Source organism: Ostrea edulis, chromosome 7 (genome assembly GCF_947568905.1).
Source record: "Ostrea edulis chromosome 7, xbOstEdul1.1, whole genome shotgun sequence".
In the NCBI taxonomy this organism is placed as follows: Eukaryota; Metazoa; Mollusca; class Bivalvia; order Ostreida; family Ostreidae; genus Ostrea; species Ostrea edulis.
Genome location: NC_079170.1, coordinates 58,951,092 through 58,975,051, shown reverse-complemented (window position 1 = coordinate 58,975,051; position 23,960 = coordinate 58,951,092). Strand labels below are relative to the sequence as shown.

Below are 23,960 nucleotides of genomic sequence, written 5' to 3'. Positions count from 1 at the left end.
CCAGTAAGATACTGTCCACTACTAGTAAGATACTGTCTACTACTAGTAAGATACTGTCCACTACTACTAGTAAGATACTGTCCACTACTACTAGTAAGATACTGTCCACTACTACTAGTAAGATACTGTCTGTCCACTACTACTAGTAAGATACTGTCCACTACTACTAGTAAGATACTGTCTGTCCACCACTACGAGTAAGATACTGTCCACTACTAGTTAAGATACTGTCCACTACTACTAGTAAGATACTGTCCACTACTACTAGTAAGATACTGTCCACTACTACTAGTAAGATACTGTCCACTACTACTAGTAAGATACTGTCTGTCCACTACTACTAGTAAGATACTGTCCACTACTACTAGTAAGATACTGTCTGTCCACCACTACGAGTAAGATACTATCCACTACTACTAGTAAGATACTGTCCACTACTACTAGTAAGATACTGTCTGTCCACTACTACTAGTAAGATACTGTCCACTACTACTAGTAAGATACTGTCCACTACTACTAGTAAGATACTGTCTGTCCACTACTACTAGTAAGATACTGTCCACTACTACTAGTAAGATACTGTCTGTCCACTACTACTAGTAAGATACTGTCCACTACTAGTTAAGATACTATCCACTACTAGTTAAGATACTGTCCACTACTAGTAAGATTCTGTCTACTACTACTAGTAAGATTCTGTCCACTACTACTAGTAAGATACTGTCCACTACTAGTAAGATTCTGTCTACTACTACTAGTAAGATACTGTCTACTACTAGTAAGATACTGTCCACTACTAGTAAGATACTGTTCACTACTACTAGTAAGATTCTGTCCACTACTACTAGTAAGATACTGTCTACTACTAGTAAGATACTGTCCACTACTACTAGTAAGATACTGTCCACTACTAGTAAGATACTGTCCACTACTACTAGTAAGATACTGTCCACTACTAGTAAGATACTATCCACTACTACTAGTAAGATACTGTCCACTACTAGTAAGATACTGTCTACTACTAGTAAGATACTGTCCACTACTACTAGTAAGATACTGTCCACTACTACTAGTAAGATACCGTTCACTACTACTAGTAAGATACCGTCCACTACTACTAGTAAGATACCGTTCACTACTACTAGTAAGATACCGTCCACTACTACTAGTAAGATACCGTTCACTACTACTAGTAAGATACCGTCCACTACTACTAGTAAGATACCGTTCACTACTACTAGTAAGATACCGTCCACTACTACTAGTAAGATACCGTCCACTGCTACTAGTAAGATACCGTCCACTACTACTAGTAAGATACCGTCCACTACTACTAGTAAGATACTGTCCACTACTACTAGTAAGATACTGTCCACTACTACTAGTAAGATACTGTCCACTACTACTAGTAAGATACTGTCCACTACTACTAGTAAGATACCGTCCACTACTACTAGTAAGATACTGTCCACTACTAGTAAGATACCGTCCACTACTACTAGTAAGATACCGTCCACTACTACTAGTAAGATACCGTTCACTACTACTAGTAAGATACTGTCCACTACTACTAGTAAGATACCGTCCACTACTACTAGTAAGATACCGTTCACTGCTACTAGTAAGATACCGTCTACTACTACAAGTAAGATACTGTCCACTACTAGTAAGATACTGTCCACTACTAGTAAGATACTGTCCACTACTAGTAAGATACTGTCCACTACTACTTTTAAGATACTGTCCACTACTAGTAAGATACTGTCCACTACTAGTAAGATACTGTCCACTACTACTAGTAAGATACTGTCCACTACTAGTAAGATACTGTCCACTACTACTAGTAAGATACTGTCCACCACTAGTAAGATACTGTCCACTACTACTTTTAAGATACTGTCCACTACTAGTAAGATACTGTCCACTACTAGTAAGATACTGTCCACTACTACTAGTAAGATACCGTTCACTACTACTAGTAAGATACCGTCCACTACTACTAGTAAGATACTGTCCACTACTAGTAAGATACCGTTCACTACTACTAGTAAGATACTGTCCACTACTAGTAAGATACTGTCCACTACTACTAGTAAGATACTGTCCATTACTAGTAAGATACTGTCCACTACTAGTAAGATACTGTCAACTACTAGTAAGATACTGTCCACTACTAGTAAGATACTGTCAACTACTAGTAAGATGCTGTCCAGTACTAGTAAGATACTGTCCACTACTAGTAAGATACTGTCCACTACCAGTAAGATACTGGAAGCTTTATATGCTGTTGTCGTCAGGACTTCACCCTATGACAGTTTATTCCACTTGGAGGACAGCAGCTTTGAGAAGGGAAATGTATAATTTATTTCGTGTCTTTTGCTGGAAAAATGGAATCTTATTTTACTTCTGAGTGTCTGAGAAGGAAGAAAAAATGCCAGCTTATGTCATTGATACAATTGAAACAATCACTGCTGTAACATCATACAGTGGGTATATTGTTACTGCAAGAAGATTTTATGGGTGAATTCTCTACCTGTTGTAAACTAATAGAAAGTTTGCTTATGTGTATTAAACTTATAATGTTTCTATATTTATGCAGGTTACAAAGTTAGTAGATAATTACAGATCTCATCCAGCCATTCTGACTTTGTCGTCAAAATTGTTTTACTACGATGAATTGAGGGAACAGGGTGATAGAGAACTGACTCATTCTCTGTGTCAGTGGACAACATTGCCAAAAGTGGGCTTCCCTGTTGTGTTCCATGGAGTCAGGGTTAGTGTTGAAGTATTTCATTGACCTTGAAGTTTGACCTACTTTTAATAAAAATCTGACCTATGCAATGTGTCCTGAAGGTAGATCTTTATATGTTGTGTATATACATATATACATATTTATATATATATAATCTTGAAGACCTTTCATTTCATATTATGTTCTTTGACCTTGTGAACTTGAACTCAGAGTTTGACCTACTTTTAAGAAAACATTCGGAACTATTTTAGGTGAGATTTTCATATTTTGAATATAGATTTTTATGGCTTGACCTTGTACACAATGGTGTTTGACCTACATATTAAAAAAAATCATGACCTATTTACTATCTCCTGAAATATTTACGGTAGTGCTTTCATATTTTGTATATAGGTTCTTTTATGGCAAGACCTTTTTATTTCTTGAAGCGTGACCTTGACCTTAGAGTTAGACCCACTTTTTAAATCTCTGATCTAGTCAATATCTCCTGAACTACTTAGGGTAAAGCTTTTATATTTTGTATATAGATTCTTTATGGCAAGACCTTGATGTACTTCGGTGTTTAATATTGTGACCTTGACCTGGAAGTTTGGCCTACTTTTAATAGAAATGGAGATTTACCTGAAAGCTTCCTGGTATAAAGCAGATTCAAGTTTGTTTAGATCATGGCCCCTGGGGTAAGGATGGAGCCATCATAGGGTATCAAAGTTTTACATATAAATATATATAAGGAAAATCTTTAAAAATCTTCTTCTCAAGAACTACTGGGCCAGAAAAGTTTACATTTACATGAAAGCTTCCTGACTTAGTGCAGATTCATGTTTATAAAAATGATAGCCCCCAGGGGTAGGGTGGGGCCACAAGAAGGATCAAAATTTTACATTCGAATCTGTAAGGAAAATCTTTAAATTTGGGCCAAGGTGACTCAGGTGAGCGATGTGGCCCTTAGGCCTCTTGTTATATTTCCGATTAGGCCTGGTTCAGATTTGAAAAATCGCAATATTTTTTAATTTTGGCCATTAAATCCATTTCAGATATATTTGTCTGATGTCTTTTTTTTTTTTTTTTTGTAATTGGCATGTTTCTTGACGATTTAAGTCATAGATTTCCAAAATATCAATAAATAGCATTTTTAATTTTCATAGATATTTTTATACAAAGTAGAATGTCTGAGTCTTTAAGACATGTGTTTTTAGCTTTTAGCTCAGGTGAGCTTTTCTGATCACCCGTATTCCGGCGTCCGTCCGTCTGTAAACTTTTAACATTTTTGACTTCTTCTCAAAAACCACTGGGCCAATTTCAACTCTAAATTGTTAAAATAAAGGGCCAGATCACCTTCCAAGGGGAGATAATCAAAAAAAGGTAAAAATAGAGTAGGGTCATTAAAAAATCTTCTTCTCAAGAACCACTGGGCCAGAAAAGATGAAATTTATAGATAAGCTTTATTAGGTAGTGCAGATTCTAAATTGAAAAAATCCTGGCCTCCGGGGGTTGGATGGGGCCACAATAGGGGATCAAAGTTTTACATACAAATATATAGGAAAAATCTTTAAAAATCTTCTTCTCAAGAACTACTGAGCCAAAAAAGCTGAGATTTATATGAAAGCTTCCTGATATAGTGCAGATTTTAAATTGTTAAAATCCTGGCCCCCGGGGGTCGGATGGGGCCACAATAGGGGATCGAAGTTTTACATACAAATATATAGGAACAATCTTTAAAAATCTTCCTTCTCAAGAACCACTGAGCCAGAAAAGCTGAGATTTATATGAAAGCTTTCTGATATAGTGCAGATTCAGGTTTGTTAAAATCATGGTCCCCGGGGGTCGGATGGGGCCACAATAGGGGATCGAAGTTTTACATACAAATATATAGGAACAATCTTTAAAAATCTTCCTTCTCAAGAACCACTGAGCCAGAAAAGCTGAGATTTATATGAAAGCTTTCTGATATAGTGCAGATTCAGGTTTGTTAAAATCATGGTCCCCGGGGGTCGGATGGGGCCACAATAGGGGATCAAAGTTTTACATACAAATATATAGGGAAAATCTTTAAAAACCTTCTTTCAAGAACCACTAAGCCAGAAAAGCTGATATTTACATGAAAGCTTTCTGACATAATGCAGATTCCAGTTTGTTAAAATTCTGGCCCCCGGGGGTCGGATGGGACCACAATAGGGGATCAAAGTTTTACATACAAATATATAGGGAAAATCTTTAAAAATCTTCTCAAGAACCACTGAGCCAGAAAAGCTGATATTTACATGAAAGCTTTCTGACATAGTGCAGATTCAAGTTTGTTCAAATTCTGGCCCCCGGGGGTCGGATGGGACCACAATAGGGGATCAAAGTTTTACATACAAATATATAGGGAAAATCTTTAAAAATCTTCTCAAGAACCACTGAGCCAGAAAAGCTGATATTTACATGAAAGCTTTCTGACATAGTGCAGATTCAAGTTTGTTCAAATTCTGGCCCCTGGGGGTAGGATGGGGCCACAAGGGGGGATCAAAGTTTTACATACAAATATATAGGAAAATCTTTAAAAATCTTCCTTCTCAAGAACCATTGGACCAAAGAAGTTCACATTTACATTACATGAAAGCTTTCTGACATAGTGTAGATTCAAGTTTTCAAAAACCATGGCCTCCAGGAGTAGGTTGGGGCCATAAGAGGGACTACGGTTTTACATGCAAATATATATGGAAAGTCTTCTGATATGGACCAAGGTGACTCAGGTGAACGATGTGTCCCATGGGCCTCTTGTTAGATATTTATATCATGCATCAAATCACAGCGAACATTGGACTCTAAAATCTCTTATTTGCAAACAAAGCACCATTTTTATCATTCTGGAAAAAACCCCACAGAAAATCATAAAAAAAGTAATTGAGAACTTGCATCACTCTTTTGATGGTGAAATCAAACTTCATATGAGGTGCTTAAATGAACCATTAAATAAAATTTTGGTGTAATGAGCTACCTTAAATGGGAGAATGCAACTGCTTACCGGTGTAGGTGAGTGGGGTAGGCCCTGGACCTATTGTTGAGTATTCGCTTAGTGTCTTCATGTTAGATTACCAGGAATCTTTAAAACATAAAGATTGGAGATGATATGGGAATAACAGATGCTGCAGTTTCTTGTCAGTTAATATTAACTTTAATTAATTTTATGGCTTAAAACATTTAATATATCTGAATTTTTAAGAATTCCATATTGGATTCAAAATTAAACCTGGTACTCTATATACTTGCATATAAGTGGATTTTATTTTTTTAAGGTTATTTTTGAGGAATTTGCCATAGTGATTTGATTACTTATAGGGTGAAGATATGCGGGAGGGAAACAGCCCGTCCTGGTTTAATCCTGCAGAAGTTGTACAGGTTGTGAGGTACCTTCAGGGGGTACAGCATGAACAGTCTGTAATACCAGATGAGATAGGAATCATTACTCCCTACAGAAAACAGGTATTGCAAAAACACATGTACATGTATACAGTGCTCCCTCGATATATTGCCCCCATTATAATGCCATCCCCGCTTATTGCCTGAAAATCCTTAAGAACAAGATTTCTCCCCATGTAAACACCGCATAATGCCATAGGCCACTGATTTTTGCAAACATATGGTAGGGCTTAACCTTGATGATGCAAGGTGTAGATAACGAACAGTGATCAATCTCATAACTCCTACAAGCAATACAAAATAGATAGTTGGGCAAACACGGACCCCTGGACACACCAGAGGTGGGATCAGGTGCCTAGGAGGAGTAAGCATCCCCTGTTGACCGGTCACACCCGCCGTGAGCCCCATATCCTGATCAGGTAATCGGAGTTATCCGCAGTCAAAATCAGTGTGCCAAGAACGGCTTAACAATCGGTATGAAACACGTCAGACAGCATTTGACCCAATGCGAGGTTGTATTGACGAACTAGATCGTTATAACGACCATAGAATTTGCGAAATGCTGACTTCAATCGAGACTGTTGAAATCCCTGTACCATCAACTTGTTTGTCAGTAGCTTACCTCGATTTAAAAACTGACTATACCCAGAACAAGCTCTTACATATCGAATCAGTTGAGATAATGCCAATTACCTAACACACATTGGTAATCACACCTGTTCTTCAAGAGTGGTGTGGTGAAGTGTTATGGGTTGGACAAGGTATTTAAGGTTAATTACAAATAATTGCTATATAAAACTCAGGATTATCTAAATATTTATACAGAATGTAGCCCAAATAAATTTCGTATCTGAATTTCTTTGCTCAGTGAATTTTGAGTAATGATGAATTCTTTATATTGCCACCCCCACTTAATTGCCCAAATTAGTCTTAAACAAAAGTTGGCAATATATCAAGGGAGCACTGTATGTGCATGCAAGATACTAAAACTAAAAGCAAACCACAGATCTCATAATGCTAACTTATGAAATTGATTTTTTTACTGGTAGCTGATCTACAAACCACAGATCTCATAATGCTAACTTATAAAATTGATTTTATTACTGGTAGCTGATCTACAAACCACAGATCTCATAATGCTAACTTATGAAATTGATTTTTTTACTGGTAGCTGATCTACAAACCACAGATCTCATAATGCTAACTTATAAAATTGATTTTATTACAGGTAGCTGATCTACAAACCACAGATTTCATAATGCTAACTTATAAAATTGATTTTATTACTGGTAGCTGATGTACATTTTTAGCTGTTATATTTCTTTGATTTATTTCTATGGTGGTAAAGGTAGAGAAGATCCGCCTGTTGGTTGACAAGCTGGGAATGGATAGGGTCAAGGTAGGGTCAGTGGAAGAATTTCAAGGTCAGCAGAGGAAGGTCATCATCATATCTACAGTGAGTTATTGTCAAATCTATCAGAATAAATGGAACACAGGATTGATCAATGGTAGTTACTTAAATATATCTACTTGTACCTCTAGGTGCGAGCCAATGAAAGGATGATTGGATTTGATAAGAAACATACATTGGGTTTCCTGAGCAACCCAAAGAGATTTAATGTGGCCATAAGTAGAGCACAGGCTCTTCTCATTATTGTGGGCAATCCCTATGTTTTGGCACAGGTTAGTATTAAAGTTTTGATGGGTAATCAAACCTGTTTTAAGTGACCAGTGATGGAAAATTTTACAAATGTTACATGACAGGTGATATCTCGCAATGCAAGGCACCATGCTTCAGTGCATTTCTACGTGCTTCAGTGATTCATGAATTTAATATTGTACATATTCATGCATATATATTTTACATACATTAATGTATGATTCAATATTAATGGAACAAGCTTTCACCCAAAAAAATTATTTTATAGCTTATTTTATAGTTCAGGTGTTTTTATCTGGAAAGGAATCCAGAAATGAAGTTTGTTTTGGTTTAGAAGTAGTTGCTAGGTTCTAAAATGATTTTGGATAGAAAATGACATTCACATGTCGCAGGTGAAATATCATTGAAAATGCCATGAGGGGATTCTCTGTGTCACATGACAAGGGATGGCTTAAACTGTGTTACAAAGACAGGTTTGACTGTAGGTGAAATTTTAAAAATGTCTAAAAGGTTAAAATTTCATATTATGAAGGCTTACTAACAACATTATTATTTTGAATTCTGACATGAAGTATCAGGTATTTTGAATTCTTATATGTAGTAACTGGTATTTTGAAGCAATTTTCAAATTGACAGAATAAGTGGCATTGTAAATTCCATATTTCCGCTAGTTTAATTGTATTTTCATCAGTGAATGAGAATTACAGGGTGCTGCTTTATTTAAAAGAAAAATAAAGTTCAATATTTAAAAATAACTATGTTACTTAATTTCAAATGTAATTTATATGATTTGTTAGAATGAAATACTAAAATCCTTTTTCGTTTTGTTCCAAGGACAAATACTGGCAGGTGCTTATCCAGTACTGTATTGAGAATGGTGGTTATTGTGGATGTGACATTCCAGAGCTCCTCCCACAAAATCTCTCAACCAACGATATGAAGGATATAAGTAATGAGTAGAATATCAGAATAGTAGTGCTGTCACATGTCTGAAAAGTAAACACAGTAAAAACACATTCGGTTTGGTTTGTATTTTCTGGATTTGGGTTCTGTTTTCTTTACCTGTTACAATTATATCTCATTTTGTTTGCTCTACATGCTATGATTCATTCAATATTTTTATCAATGTTATTCTAACCAATGAAATTCCATGTAGCATCGGTAAAAGTAAAACAAAACATGGTGACATATGCAAAGAAATTGCAGGAGTGGAACTACTTTAATATTCTAAGAAAAGGAGTGTTACAAGTTTTTAACAAAGTAATCTTATCACAGTCTCCAAAATATGCAAGTTCAAGTATGTAATAGGATCATGGTAGAGCATTCGCTTTGTGACCAGGAGGAGGTGGTGCATTTGAGTCCAACTCAAACCTGAGACAAACATAGGTGGTGATTGCTCCTGAGACAAACACTCTGCATTTAGAAGTTTTCAGGTATGATCTTTAAAAAGGGGGTCCTGCGTTGGAGCAGTCGTTGGTACAATTTTAAAAGAAACGTTACTGCCAAGACCAAGACATGACTAAATTTACAATACCTTATAGTCGATTATAAAAGCTCTTGAGAGCTTATGTTGTCTGTTGTCTTGGTACATACTGTTGTCTGTTGTCTTGGTACATACTGTTGTCTTGGTACATACTGTTGTCTGTTGTCTTGGTACATACTGCTGTCTGTTGTCTTGGTACATACTGTTGTCTGTTGTCTTGGTACATACTGTTGTCTTGGTACATAATGTTGTCTGTTGACTTGGTACATACTGTTGTCTGTTGTCTTGGTACATACTGTTGTCTGTTGTCTTGGTACATAATGTTGACTTGGTACATAATGTTGTCTGTTGTCTTGGTACACAATGTTGTCTTGGTACATACTGTTGTCTGTTGTCTTGGTACATAATGTTGTCTGTTGTCTTGGTACATACTGTTGTCTTGGTACATAATGCTGTCTGTTGACTTGGTACATTATGTTGTCTGTTGTCTTGGTACATAATGTTGTCTTGGTACATACTGTTGTCTTGGTACATACTGTTGTCTTGGTACATACTGTTGTCTGTTGTCTTGGTACATACTGTTGTCTTGGTACATACTGTTGTCTGTTGTCTTGTTACATACGGTAATGTCGTCTTTGAATAAAGTTTAGAAACTTGTTATTTTGTAGAATAAAATGCATTAGAAACTGATGTTCACATTTGTATAGAAAAATGATTACTTCAGTGTCCTCATTATTACCAAGGTTTTGTTTCTTGATGTCTGAACTATGACAGCTCCAATCAACTGGCTTTGATTCATTGATTGTTTTACATCCCTTTCGAGAATTTTTCACTCATATGGAGAGATTTGCAGTGAAGGGCTGCAAAATTTAGGGCTATACTCGGCACTTACAGCCTTTGAGCAGGGAGGGATCTATATCGTGCCACACCTGCTGTGACACAGGGCCTCATTTTTTGCAGTCTCATTTGAAGGAGTGCCCCATTTAGTTGCCTCTTACGACAAACAAGGGGTACTGAGGACCTATTCTAACTCGGATGCCCACAGGAGATACCAATATAAACCAATACAGCATTTACAATACAAATTTGGTATGAATCATCTTTGGAAGAAAGGGGACATGAGTTGTAAATTTCAGGATTTCCGCACCCCTTGGGCCTTAGGGGCGGAGCAAAAACTGCCCAAAATTGACCAATTTTCAAAAATCTTCCTTCTCTAGAACCGCACATATTTACGAAAAAGTAAATGCATAATGATGTAGAACAGGAAGGCCTCTACCAAAATTGTAAATTTCATGATCTCTGGGGTAGGGGTTCTGACCCCCAGGGCGGGCCCAAACTTACTATATAGTGTTTATGTGTCAAACACTTAGATAACATCTTCTTTAGTGCTATTGATACTGAATTGAAACTAAATGGATATTTAGAATGAGCAGGTAGTCCTTTGCCAAAATTGTTGATTTTATGATCCCAGGGGTAGGGGTACTGACCCCAGAGTGGGGCCAATATTAAGAAGAGCAGAAAATGATGTACAAAATATGGTGAATTTCACAACTCTGTCTTCACTCTAGGATGGGTCCAGATTAATCATATCTTTTAATAAGTTAATACACATTGTATTATTTAAAGTATCAGTGTATGCACTTTTGAGGACATTGAAGTTTTAAAGAATGCATCTTGTTTTATACTGTTGCTGAACATTAGAATTTAGCTTAGATGATCAGAACAGGAATTTTTTTCTAGATTTCATAGCCCTTGGGAGTAGTGATATTTTTTCACTAGAACTCACGTGACCGATAAGGTATGTGGGTCTCTTGTTAAAACGGAAGTTACACTTTTAACATACATGTAGCAATCGATGATTGCCGTAGTATTCAAGCATGATTGAATCTCATATTTTCTTTTTTTAAAAATCTTGTCATTTTGAATTTTTAAGCAACCTTTTATATCGCTGCCTGGTACGCAAATTGATTTCACTGATTGTACTGTTTTTACGATTTCCTTGTGAAATGTTTTGGATTATTGGAGCATTCAATGAAGTAATTGATACATAATGTGCAAATATAATTGCCCCGTTTTCGTGGAACAGAGAAGAGGGTACTTTTAGATACTTTCGTTTATGGAGCGCCAAATTAACATAAACTCAAATAATTGAAGATATCTTCAATTATTTGAAGATATCATCAATTCATTTGATGCATGCAACAATTTAATTAAAGATCTCTTCAAATAATTAATGATATCTTCAATTCTGAATTATTGCGCGTATTGATTGAATTGATGATAACATTAATTCTTCTGCTGAATTGATGCGCGCTTTAATTGAATTAATGATCTCTTCAAATGAATTAATGATATCAACAATTGAATTGATGCGCGCTACAATTCAATTGAAGAGAGCAATAATTGATATAATGCGCGCATTAAATCAATTGATGAGAGCAATAATTGAATTGATGCGCGCATTAATTCATTTGATGAGAGCAATAATGGATTTAATGCGCGCATCAATTCAATTATTGCTCTCTTCAATTGAATTAATGATATCTTTAATTCATTTGAAGAGAGCAATAATTCTTTTAGAGAGAGCAACTAAATGAATAAAGATATCTTCAATTCAACATATCCACAATTGAATTAGTGATCTCTTTAATTGAATTGTTGCTCTCTTTAAAAGAATTGATGCGCGTATTAATTCCTTATACAAAAGCATTGTAAATAATTAAAGATATCTTCAATTGAATTAAAGAGATCATCAAATTATTTATACCGAGCTCTAAATCAATTATTGCGAGCAATATTTCTACGAAATTAATGCTCTCATCAATTGAATTGAAGAGAGCAATAATTGAATTAATGCGCGCATCAAATCTATTATCGCTCTCATTAATTCAATTGATGCTCTCATCAATTGAATTGAAGAGAGCAATAATTGAATTAATGCGCGCATTAAATCAATTATTGCTCTCATTAATTCAATTGATACGCGCATTAATTCAATTGATGAGAGCAATAATTGAATTGAAGCGCGCATTAATTCATTTGATGAGAGCAATAATTGATTTAATGCGCGTATTAATTCAATTAAAGAGAGCAATAATTGAATTGATAATATCTTCAAATAATTGAAGATATTTTCAATTATTTGGATTTATGTTAATTTGGCGCTCCATATTCGTTTGCTGAATAATAAGCAATTGGAAATTGTGAAGGCTGATCTTTTAAAGTTGTCTTGTGGTTTAAACAACAGCACACCAGTATAAATCTAGAGGTCTAAAAGATTAATATGAAAGCTATGTACATTTTATTTATGTGATTACATTAGTTTTTTTCTTCTCAAAATTTGAAGGGAAAAGAAATCAATTTTAAACAGTCAGACATTTCGTGTGGATTTTCAGTTTAAATTGTGCATGGTATATTACATACGTTCTGTGCTGAAGATTGTGACATCATTATTGAAAAATTACCAAGATTAGATTATTTCTGCAACGAAAGTCAAACCAACGATAAACACTGAAAAGAAAAGCGAAAGTTAAACCAACAATAAACACTGAAAAGAAAAGCGAAAGTCAAACCAACAATAAACACTGAAAAGAAAAGCGAAAGTCAAACCAACAATAAACACTGAAAAGAAAAGGAAAAAATCACTAAGACGCATCAAAGATGCTCTACCGTGTCATCAGGTCATTCCGATATCAGGACATTACACACCTTGGTTTAGTTTAAACTGAAAATAATGAAAAATAACCAACAAATATTAAAAATAATAGTAGAATATCTTAAGATATATAACAACTCATAAACATAATTAATTTGGATGCATAAAACATCGTAAAAATGTATCATTTTTGTAGAAATGTCTCATCAGGACATTACACCCCTCGAGTTTGAAAATGATGAATTATTACGCATTGAAATGCACATATTTTTTAAAAAATTAGTATTTTATGAACGGAAAACGTATATTTGATTAGATAAAATCTTAAAATATCATATTTTTAAAATATGCTTTAGTGTAGATAGAATTACTGCCCATCAGGTCAATCAGGACATTACACTTATCAGGTCATTACACCGACCCGGTTTTTACTACCCATTTTACCAACTATCGTGTATGGCCGAGTTGCAGTTTAGAAAATCATGCCCGCTTGCATTCACAAAGTAAAAACATGCACGTATTTAATATAGTTTATAGGTATGAAGCTTTGAATGACCGCAATTTCATTTGTATATTTCTAAACATATTTTCACTTTATCCTGTGTCTCATTGGTATTAAATTGATGTACGTAACTGGAGTTACATGCATCCCAGAATGGCGGAAGAAGAAACGGGTAATTTTTCAATTTAGATTATATCTTATCCTATCAACTATTCAGTGATATTAATTAGTCAAGTTTGTGTATTTCTTTACACTTTATAGTTCAGAATGGTAAAATACGTTTGTTTCTCCTGAATGGACGAGTTAAACTCGTGTGTAAAAACACACGTGATGTACGTAACTCATTAAAATATTTTTGGTTGATGTACGTAATTTTCCTATATGATGTACGTAACTGCAATTCACTCGTAGTTCGACAAAGCCTAAAGCTTGCTTTCTAAGCAGTTAAGCAAGCAGATAAGTAATGCATATACTTTGTGGCAGAGAAAGAATGCCATTAGCGATTTAAAAAAAAAAACTCATTCTATAACCTCCTGAGATATTTGATACGAAATGATGCTGCACAAAGGGAAGGGGGGGGGGGGTATTACTCCAGATTTTGTACCAATTAAAGACTATGCCTATTCTTGGGAAGACAAAATTTGAATTTTGGTGTCTTTTGGAGGTTCAACAAAAAACAAAACCGTAGTATTTCTGTCGGGGGAGGGGGGGGGGGGGGGGGGTAGGTAAAATGGATGTTTTGGGGGTTGGTTTTCTTGTTATTTTGAAGGGGTTAAAAATTTAAAGGAGAAATTATCCGAGTACAATTAATGCCAATTAATTACCTTCAATATATTATTTTAATATCATTTCACGCGTTCTCGTCTGCATATGCATGATATACATAAGTGTTGTAACACGTCGAAATTTTCATATTTCTTCATATAAAATTACATTTTTTCAACAACAACAAAATTTGTTGATAGCCATTTTCATCCGATTTTTGTGAACATTCTTATTGTGAAATTCAGAAATATATCTAGTGAAATGGTTAGAGGAGTTACCTCCCGTTCCTGGTTGATGTATTAATACTTAATAATTGTAAATATTGTAATTAATTGACAATTGAAATTAGCAAGTAGCATTAATAAATGATATCAAGTTAGATGATAAGCATTTTCTTGTCTAAAGAGGGCCAGTTTGCCGTAATTTTATCATACAATAGTTGGAAACTTTACTATATTGAAGAAAGTGGCATATATAACAAAGTGTTGATATATGTAAAGTGCCGTAGTCTTTGATTGAGATTTCTGTGAACCCTGGTGTAGTTTACATAAGAATCGTGACTATAGATTCTAGAAGTAGACTGTTGAAGTATATCTAGGTAATATACATGTTCTGTGGAAGCATGGCCACTTGGTAAGGGTACAGTTGCAAGGGATAGGCAACTGGCTAAAAGTAAGACACCAGGCAGGTGTCGCTATTATTGAATGCTTATTGTCAACAGATGCCAGGCAGGCATCGGCTGACTGTATATAGACAGTTGTCACTGGGTAATTCCCATAAGGCACCAGGCAGGTGCCATCATTAAAGCACGTAGGTCACTTGATTCAAAGACACCAGGCAGGTGTCGCACTATCTGTATATTTTGCTTAATCAAACCTCAGTAAACTCAGTAATCTGAGCACGGACCTACTGACCGCTAAGGTCCGACACGTTACACTAATTTCACTGTTTAATGTTGAAATATTTTTATTACTAATGCTATAACTTATAGCATTATAGGTACTACATCATAGATCTGAAGGACGTTCCTAAATCTTCTTAAAAGAGCTGAAATTGAAAGTTTGCATTATTTAACTGTGATTTTTATTGATGAAGGCATTCTATCGGGCTTTTGAATGAACAGATGAATAAAAGTATAGGTCCCTGGTTTAATGGAGATATTTTGAGCTACGTACATCTTTTAGGTGCAAATCAGAAAGTTACGTACATCATATTGTGAAAGTTACGTACATCAATCTACTTATTTCAAATACCAATTACGGCAAATTCGGGACAGTATCATGAAGACTTTGGGTACAATTGTGAATTATTGATATAAATAGACATCCTCTTTCGTGAAGTGTATTTCACTTTGCTTTCTAAAAGACAAAAACATCGCTATTCTAATTTACCCGTTTCGTCTTCCGCCATCTTGGGATGTACGTAATGCAGTTACGTACATCAGTTTAATACCAGTGGTGTCTGGTTATAGCTGACAAGTCTTTTGTTTACATCGTCTGTCGTCATTACTGATGCTTAAGCGCTTGACGTATTCTGGAATCGGAAACGAAAATAACCTCTTTTTAGATATTACATGAATAAACCACGTGATGCTTTGCAATCACTACGTTAAACCAGATTCCCGTGAGGATCCGGGTTAGAATAGGCCCTCAGTACCCACCCCCACGTGATCAGAGTTAGAATAGGCCCTTAGCCCCCCCCCCCCCTCCCACGGGACCAGGGTTAGAATAGACCCTCAGTACCCCACCCCCACCCACGGGACCAGGGTTAGAATACAGTATACCTTCAGTACCTCCCCATGGGACCAGGGCTAGAATAGGCCATCAGTATCCAGCCCCCCACGGAACCAGAGTTAAAATAGGCTCTCGGTACCCCCTCCCCCCACGGGAGCAGGGTTAGAATAGGCCCCCAGTCCCCCCTCCCCCCCCCCCCCCCGGGACCAGGGCTAAAATAAGCCCTCAGTACCCCCCCACGGGACCAGGGCTAGAATACGTACACAGTACCCCCCACGGACTAGGGTTAGAATACAGTAGGCCCTCAGGGTATCAGGACAACTCGCCCCCAAGACAACTCGCCCTCAAGACAACTCGCCCCCACATCGGGACAACTCGCTCCTAACACAACTTGCCCTCAAGACAACTCGCCCCCTCTCTAGAGATAAATCGCTCCTTCATATCATACATGTTTACAATTATTATTTTTGGTCTAAATCCAAGAGGCGTATTAGCAAAAATTAATGAATTTCTTATAGATAGTATATACATCACAGACAATAGACGTGTTCGCATAAATTTTCTCAGTATTGGAGACATTTAATAAATTACCTGAAGATCAGTAAATATAATTTTCCTTGCCAATTGATTTATGAAAAATATAATTTTCTGAAATGCAATAATTAAATATGTGTATAATTCTATTAGAATATTTTGAAATAAAAAGACGGATCTTTATAGGGTTAAAAGTGTAAATAACACATACACAAAATAAAAATAAAATGTGATAATATATTTATACATAATATTGGGGGCGAGTTGTCTCAAGAGAAGGGTTAGAATAGGCCCTCAGTAACACAACACACACACCCCCACCCCCCGGGAACAGGGTTAGAATACGATATGCCCTCGGTACCCCCCTCCCATGGGACCAGGGTTAGAATATAGGCCCTCAGCCCCCCTTCCCACGGAACCATTGTTCGAATAGGTCCTCAGTACCCTTTGCTTATCGTAAGAGGCGATTAAATGGGGTGGTCCTTCGGATGAGTCCGCAAAACTTGAGGCCCCGTGTCATAACAGGTGTGGTATGATAAAGATCCCTCAATTAAACCAGACATGAAAATAGCAAACATTGCGAAAAAATGCAACGCGGGTTTTGTAAAAAAAAAATTATGCAATGTGTGCGACCTTCATCCCCTGTTACATATTTCTGTATTTATTTTGATATCATTTTGACTTCTTTTTATATTCTTATGTTGCAGAAATTCTTCAGAAGCTTCTACATGAAAAGAAAATCTATCTCGATTTGGTCAACTCTACATTTAGATATATTGACGACTTTTTATCTATCAACAATGATCAATTTCATTCATATTTCGATTCGATATATCCCAGTGAACACAAAATAAAAGACACCACAGAGTCTTCCACATCTACGTACAAATATTTTATTGAACACGAATGCTAGCGGCAAACTTAACAACTCAACTTTATGATGAACGGGATGATTTCAGCTTCTCTATCGTCGAATTCCCATATTCATGAAACACTATACCATTATCACTTTCTTATGGTGTTTATGTCTCTCAACTGACTCAATACGCAAGAGCTTGTTCTGCGTATGATCAATTTTTAAATCGAGGCTGCCTACTGACAAATAAGTTGATGTCACAGGGGTTTCAACAGTCTCGTTTAAAGTTAACATTTCGCAAATTTGATGCATATGGTCGTTATAACGATTTAGTTTACCAATACAATCTGTCATTGGGTTAAAAACTGTCTGATGAGTTTCATACTTATTGCTAGGCCATTCTTTATATACTGATTTTGACTACGGATTACCCCGTTTACCTGATTAAGATAAAGGGCTCACGGTGGGTGTGACCGGTCGACAGGGGTTGCTTACTCCAAGACACTTGATCCCACCTCTGGAATATCCAAGAGTCAGTGTTTGCTCAACTCTTAATTTTGTGTTCCTTATAAGAGTTATGAGAATGATTATTTCGTTATCTTCACCTTTTCATATAATGAATGAGATAATGAAATTATATTAATATATAAAAAATGTGATATTTCATCCTGTGGTATAAGCACTATATAAACAGATGTGTTCGTTTTACAAACTGACAGAAACAATATATTTACATGAGTTTTTCTTTTATATTTGTAATCGAGCATCGCACACTAGGCAGTATACATATGGACAAGTTCATTGCTAAGAGATCCAACGTTAAGACAAGGGGTTGAGTGTGGCAGAAAACATTTTTAAAAAAAACAAACATGCTACATAACTCGCAATCAGGAGTCTCTGCATACAGTAAATGTATAAATACATCTACTTATAGTAGATAGATATATAACTTCTTTGAACGAAAAGTTAGTGAAAATACATGTAAATCGATATAAAATCAGCGAAATTACTTTGGTGTGTGTGTGTGTGCAAAAATCGACTTCTTGGAGTGTTTTGATTTGCAGTTACAATTCCGCCATTTTGAATGACATTGAACATGGTCGAATTCCATCTCGCGTTTCTGCATTGAAATACTAAAATCTAGTCAGTTTCTTTAGAATTTCTAAAGTTTTAGAGTTAAAATTAAGGAAATAAGTTTCCCGAATCAGAAAATATATTAAATCATCATTCAGATGTTGTGTTCTCAATTCTGTCCCTAAATACCTACATGTATATAAATAAAACCATTCTGTAATGCGATTAATCTCGATTGTCCGGTAAGCGGGACACGCTGCACACCGCTCTATAAATCCGCTACGGAACAGTAACTTTCAAAGAAGATCTAAATCCTTAGGTCTTCATGTAATTGTTATAATACTTGTACATAATTATTAATTTTTAATGTTCAATTCTGCCGCTTAAGACGGTCTTATTTGGTCACTCCAATATTTAGTAAAGTAGAATGGTACATATGTGAAGAGAAAGGACATGAGAGCGACAGAATTATTTTTAATTGTGATTTTTCTCGCTTGCGTTTGGTCGCTGTCCTTGGGTTACACGCTTTCTGATGAGGCGAATCTCCATACAGCTATATTTCCCTCCACTTACGACCAAAACGTCAGACCAGGCGCAGATAGGGCCACCCCACTGCAGCTTAATGTGACGTTCTACTTTCAAAGTATCAAAGAACTTGATGAATCTATCAGTAAATTCTCAATAACCGGAGCTCTGAGCGTTCACTGGAGTGATAACCGTTTGACGTGGAATCCGTCCAGCTACGGCGGAGATTTGAATGTCACCATTGTCCCCCAGAAAAAGGTCTGGGTGCCGTTCCTCATCAATATGCTGAACTATAACTCATTACAAGCAATAGGACATAACGATCTCAACTTACGATTGGACTATACCGGATCGATAACTTGGTTTGTGCCGAATCTTTTTGAGAGTACGTGTGACGCTGATTTATCCTTCTACCCGTTCGATTCTCAGACGTGTTTTCTGAGATTTTATGTACCAGGGTTCATGCCCTCTGAAATTGAATTTTATATTCCCAATCAAAGAATGGACTTGTCGCAGTATAGTACGAATGGCCTGTGGGACGTGACAGAAACGACGATCTACACCACCACGAATTCACTCCAAGTCCAAGAGGTTTACATGTCCATCAGCATGAAAAGGCGAATAGTCTATTATGTATCTAGCTTAATACTGCCGGTGTTTCTTCTCTCTTTTCTACAAATTTTTTCATTTCTGATGCCCCCCAATTGCGGTGAACGTGTTGGATTTTCTATAACCGTCCTCCTGGCAGTGGCTGTATATCTAACTCTGATCCAAGATAAACTACCTGAGGGGTCGGAACCCAGTGTGTCATATCTTAGTTACAAACTTTTGGGGGACTTTATGATCGCAGTCTTCATGGTGATAGGCGTTATTGTTGGACTACGTTTCTACACTAGAGATGATGAAATTTTAATTCCCAACTTCCTAGAAAGGTTCCATGGACTTGTGCTGGGGGACCAATGTTGCAGGGGAAAGCGCAAGGTGATTCCTGACGAGAAGGAAGGTATCGATGCCTTCAAGGAGGATCCCGTGTCTAAATTGCTGACGTGGCGTGATATCGGGAAGGCCACGGACCGGTTTTGCCTTTTAATGTTTGGGATGTGTTTGACGATGTGTAATGTTGTGTATATGGTTGTCATTGCCTCATTTTATTAGTCTATATTCCAGTCCAATGGAGATGAAATATTTTATTTCTTACCACAAAAGACGCTTGCTTCTTTGTAATGAATTTTTTTATTAGCTCACCTGAACCGAAGGTTCAAGTGAGCTATTCTGATCACATTTTGTCCGGCGTCCGTCTGTCTGTCTGTCCGTAAACTTTTCACATTTTCGACTTCTTCTCCAGAACCACTGGGCCAATTTCAACCTAACTTGGCCAAAAGCATCCTTGGGTGAAGGGCTTTCAAGTTTGTTCAAATGAAGGGCCATGTCCCTTTCAAAGGGGAGATAATCACAAAAATGCAAAAATAGGGTGGGGTCATTTAAAAATCTTCTTCTCAAGAACCACTGGGCCAGAAGAGCTGAAATTTACCTGAAAGCTTCCTGACATATTGCAGATTCAAGTTTGTTCAAATCATGGCCCCCGGTGGTAGGATGGGGCCACAAGGGGGGATCAAAGTTTTACATACAAATATAAAGGGAAAAACTTTTAAAATCTTCCTTCTCAAGAACCACTAAGCCAGAAAAGCTGAGATTTACATGAAAGCTTCCTGACATAATGCAGATTCAAGTTTGTTCAAATCATGGGCCCCGGGGGTTGGATGGGGCCACAATAGGGGATCGAAGTTTTACATACAAATATATAGGAAAAATCTTTAAAAATCTTCTTCTCAAGAACCACTGAGCCAGAAAAGCTGAGATTTATATGAAAGCTTCCTTATATAATGCACATTCTAAATTGTTAAAATCATGGCCCCCGGGGGTCGGATGGGGCCACAATAGGGGATCAAAGTTTTACATACAAATATATGGGGAAAATCTTTAAAAAATCTTCTTCTCAAGAACCACTGAGCCAGAATAGCTGAGATTTATATGAAAGCTTCCTTATATAATGCAAATTCTAAATTGTTAAAATCATGGCCCCCGGAGGTCGGATGGGGCCATATAGGAAAAATCTTCTCAAGAACCACTGAGGCAGAAAAGCTGAGATTTATATGAAAGCTTCCTTATATAATGTAGATTCTAAATTGTTAAAATCATGGCCCCCGGGGGTTGGATGGGGCCACAATAGGGGATCAAAGTTTTACATACAAATATATAGGGAAAATCTTTAAAATCTTCTCAAGAACCACTGAGCCAGAAAAACTGAGATTTATATGAAAGCTTCCTTATATAATGCAAATTCTAAATTGTTAAAATCATGGCCCCCGGGGGTCGGATGGGGCCAGAAAAGGGGATCAAAGTTTTACATACAAATATATACGGAAAATCTTTAAAAATCTTCTTCTCAAGAACCACTGAGCCAGAATAGCTGAGATTTATATGAAAGCTTCCTTATATAATGCAGATTCTAAATTGTTAAAATCATGGCCCCCGGGGGTTGGATGGGGCCACAATAGGGGGTCAAAGTTGTTTGGGGTTTTTTGTTGTTGTTTTATTTATTTATTTTTTTTTTGATATAGTGCAGATTCAAGTTCGTTAAAATCATGGACCCCGGGGATTGAATGGGGCCTCAAGGGGGGCATCAAAGTTTTACATACAAATTTATAGGAAAAATCTTTTAAAATCTTCTTCTCAAGAACCACTGAGCCAGAAAAGCTGAGATTTATATGAAAGCTTCCTGATATAGTGCAGATTATAAATTGCTAAGATCATGGCTCCCGGGGGTCGGATGGGGCCACAATAGGGGGTCAAAGTTTTACATACAAATATATAGGAAAAATCTTCTTCCCAGAACCACTAAGCCAGAAAAGCTGAGATTTATATGAAAGCTTTCTGATATAGTGCAGATTCAGGTTTGTTGAAATCACGCCCCCCCCCCCTCTCCCCCTTGGGGTAGGATGGGGCCACAATAGGGGATCAAAGTTTTACATACAAATATATTGGGAAAACCTTTAAAAATCTTCTCAAGAACCATTGGGCCAAAAAAGTTCATATTTACATGAAAGCTTTCTGACATAGTGTAGATTCAAGTTTGCAAAAACCATGGCCTCCAGGGGTAGATTTGGGGCCATAATAGGGAGTACGGTTTTACATGCAAATAGATATTGAAAATCTTCTGATATGGACTAAGGTGACTCAGGTGAGCGATGTGGCCCATGGGCCTCCTTTTTGATATTCATTTTATCGGGAAGATTTCAGATTCTTCATTATCAACGTTCATATTTATGTAGCAATATTCCATTAGCACCAGTGTGAGATGGACTTTACCCATGCGAGACTAATAGAGTCTTAGACTGCGATGTCTTTTTAATAAGATTTCCACTTATAATGTAAACCATTTTCGGGTATGCTTTTTCTGGCTGTCCAATTAGTTTTTGCATTGAATTTTAAATGAGGATTTTGATAATTCAGAACTTTCTCGAAGCTCTTGAATTGATACACTAAACTATGGTTAAAATGTGAGAAAAATAATCCCTCGTTATCTACTTGTGTGGGTGAGTGAAATTCCGCCGACGGGCTATGATTCAGGGTCTAGGTGAAATTCCGCCTAAGGACTGTGATTCAGGGTTTAGGTGAAATTCCGCCAAAGGGCTAAGACGAATGGCTTACGGCGGGTGTGACCGGTCGACAAGGGATGCTTACTCCTCCTAGGCATCTGACCCCACCTCTGGTGTGTTCAGGGGTTGACTTACTCTCAATTTTGTTTACAGGATTGATGAGATTAATCACTGTTCGTTGTCCTCACCTTTTCATCAGTAGATTTAGATTGAATTCAATCACCTAAAATGAATGAAATGCGTTGATTACCAAATAATCCACTAACCAGCAAGAGCATTCGGAGACTGTTTAAGCGTTCGTGTAGATGACTTGCATGAGAAGATTACCCAGCCTTGGGTTGATCGATCACCAGCATGTACGTGATTGGCTGTCACCCTACAACTTTGAACTTCCCCTCAAAATACTATATTCAACTGTATTTATTTATATTGTGAAGAGTGTACTATATGTACTAAATCAAGGATAAATTTTCTTTATCATATTGTTTGCAAGTCAGTGTTTGTAGTTTACAAAACAATGTTTTGGGGTGTTGAACTATGTTCAATCACACAAACACCGCGCATTAATTTTGTTTGGATTGTGTAATGTTCTGTGTACACTGCGTAGTAATTTTATATGGATTGCGTAGTGTTCTGTGTACACCGCGCATTAATTGTGTATGAATTGTTTAGGAAGTGTTCTGTGTATACCGCGCAGTAATTTTGTTTGGATTGTGTAGCGTTCTGTGTACACCGCGCAGTAATTTTGTTTGGATTGTGTAGCGTTCTGTGTAAGCTAATTTTACTTCTGTGATCACTATGAATATATATGAAATATTATTATGTAATTTTCAGTATTTATTCAATTTTGAGAATTTAATTGTAAGTGAATGCAATTATATTTTAAGTCAGTAAATATTGGTCAGTGTCGGTGGTCTACTTATCTTGTAAGATCATTGAGCACATAGTGGTAAGTAACACCATGAGACATTTGAATCAACACAATTTACTAACCGATTGTCAACACCATTTTAGAGTCAGGCGAGACACAGTTGATATATCACTCATCCACGCGCTTGCCTCATCTCTCGATAAGACGAAGCAGCATGATATTGCAGTCCTGAACTTCAAGGGTTTTTTGACCGTATAACACTCGAACAACACTACAAAGTACGAGATAACGCACAAACAGGTGTTTCTGACAGACAGTTCCCAGAGGGTAGTCGTTGATGGTGCCTTCTCATCAGCCCCTGTCGCGAGCGGACCCCATCAAGGCAGTGCAATACACCTATTTTATTCTTGATCTTCACCAACGACCTACCAGAATATGTATCATCTCGCACCAAGCTTTTCGCAGACGATTGCGTACTGTACCGCGAAA

General features: G+C 36.8%; 1 protein-coding gene and 1 pseudogene across 1 annotated transcript; both read left to right on the top strand.

Annotated features, from left to right (window-relative positions):
- LOC125654290 (putative helicase MOV-10) overlaps positions 1-23,960 on the top strand; it is a 95,831-nt pseudogene that overhangs the window by 53,814 nt on the left and 18,057 nt on the right.
- On the top strand, positions 17,735-23,509 carry LOC125654295 (neuronal acetylcholine receptor subunit alpha-3-like). The gene has a single exon (XM_048884171.2). It carries the CDS (start codon positions 18,870-18,872, stop codon positions 20,094-20,096), a length of 1,227 nt encoding a protein of 408 aa, XP_048740128.2. The 5' UTR covers positions 17,735-18,869; the 3' UTR covers positions 20,097-23,509.

Coding starts and splice junctions, on each gene's coding strand:
- LOC125654295 (XM_048884171.2), top strand. CDS start 18,870: ATGAGAGCGACAGAATTATTTTTAATTGTGATTTTTCTCGCTTGCGTT.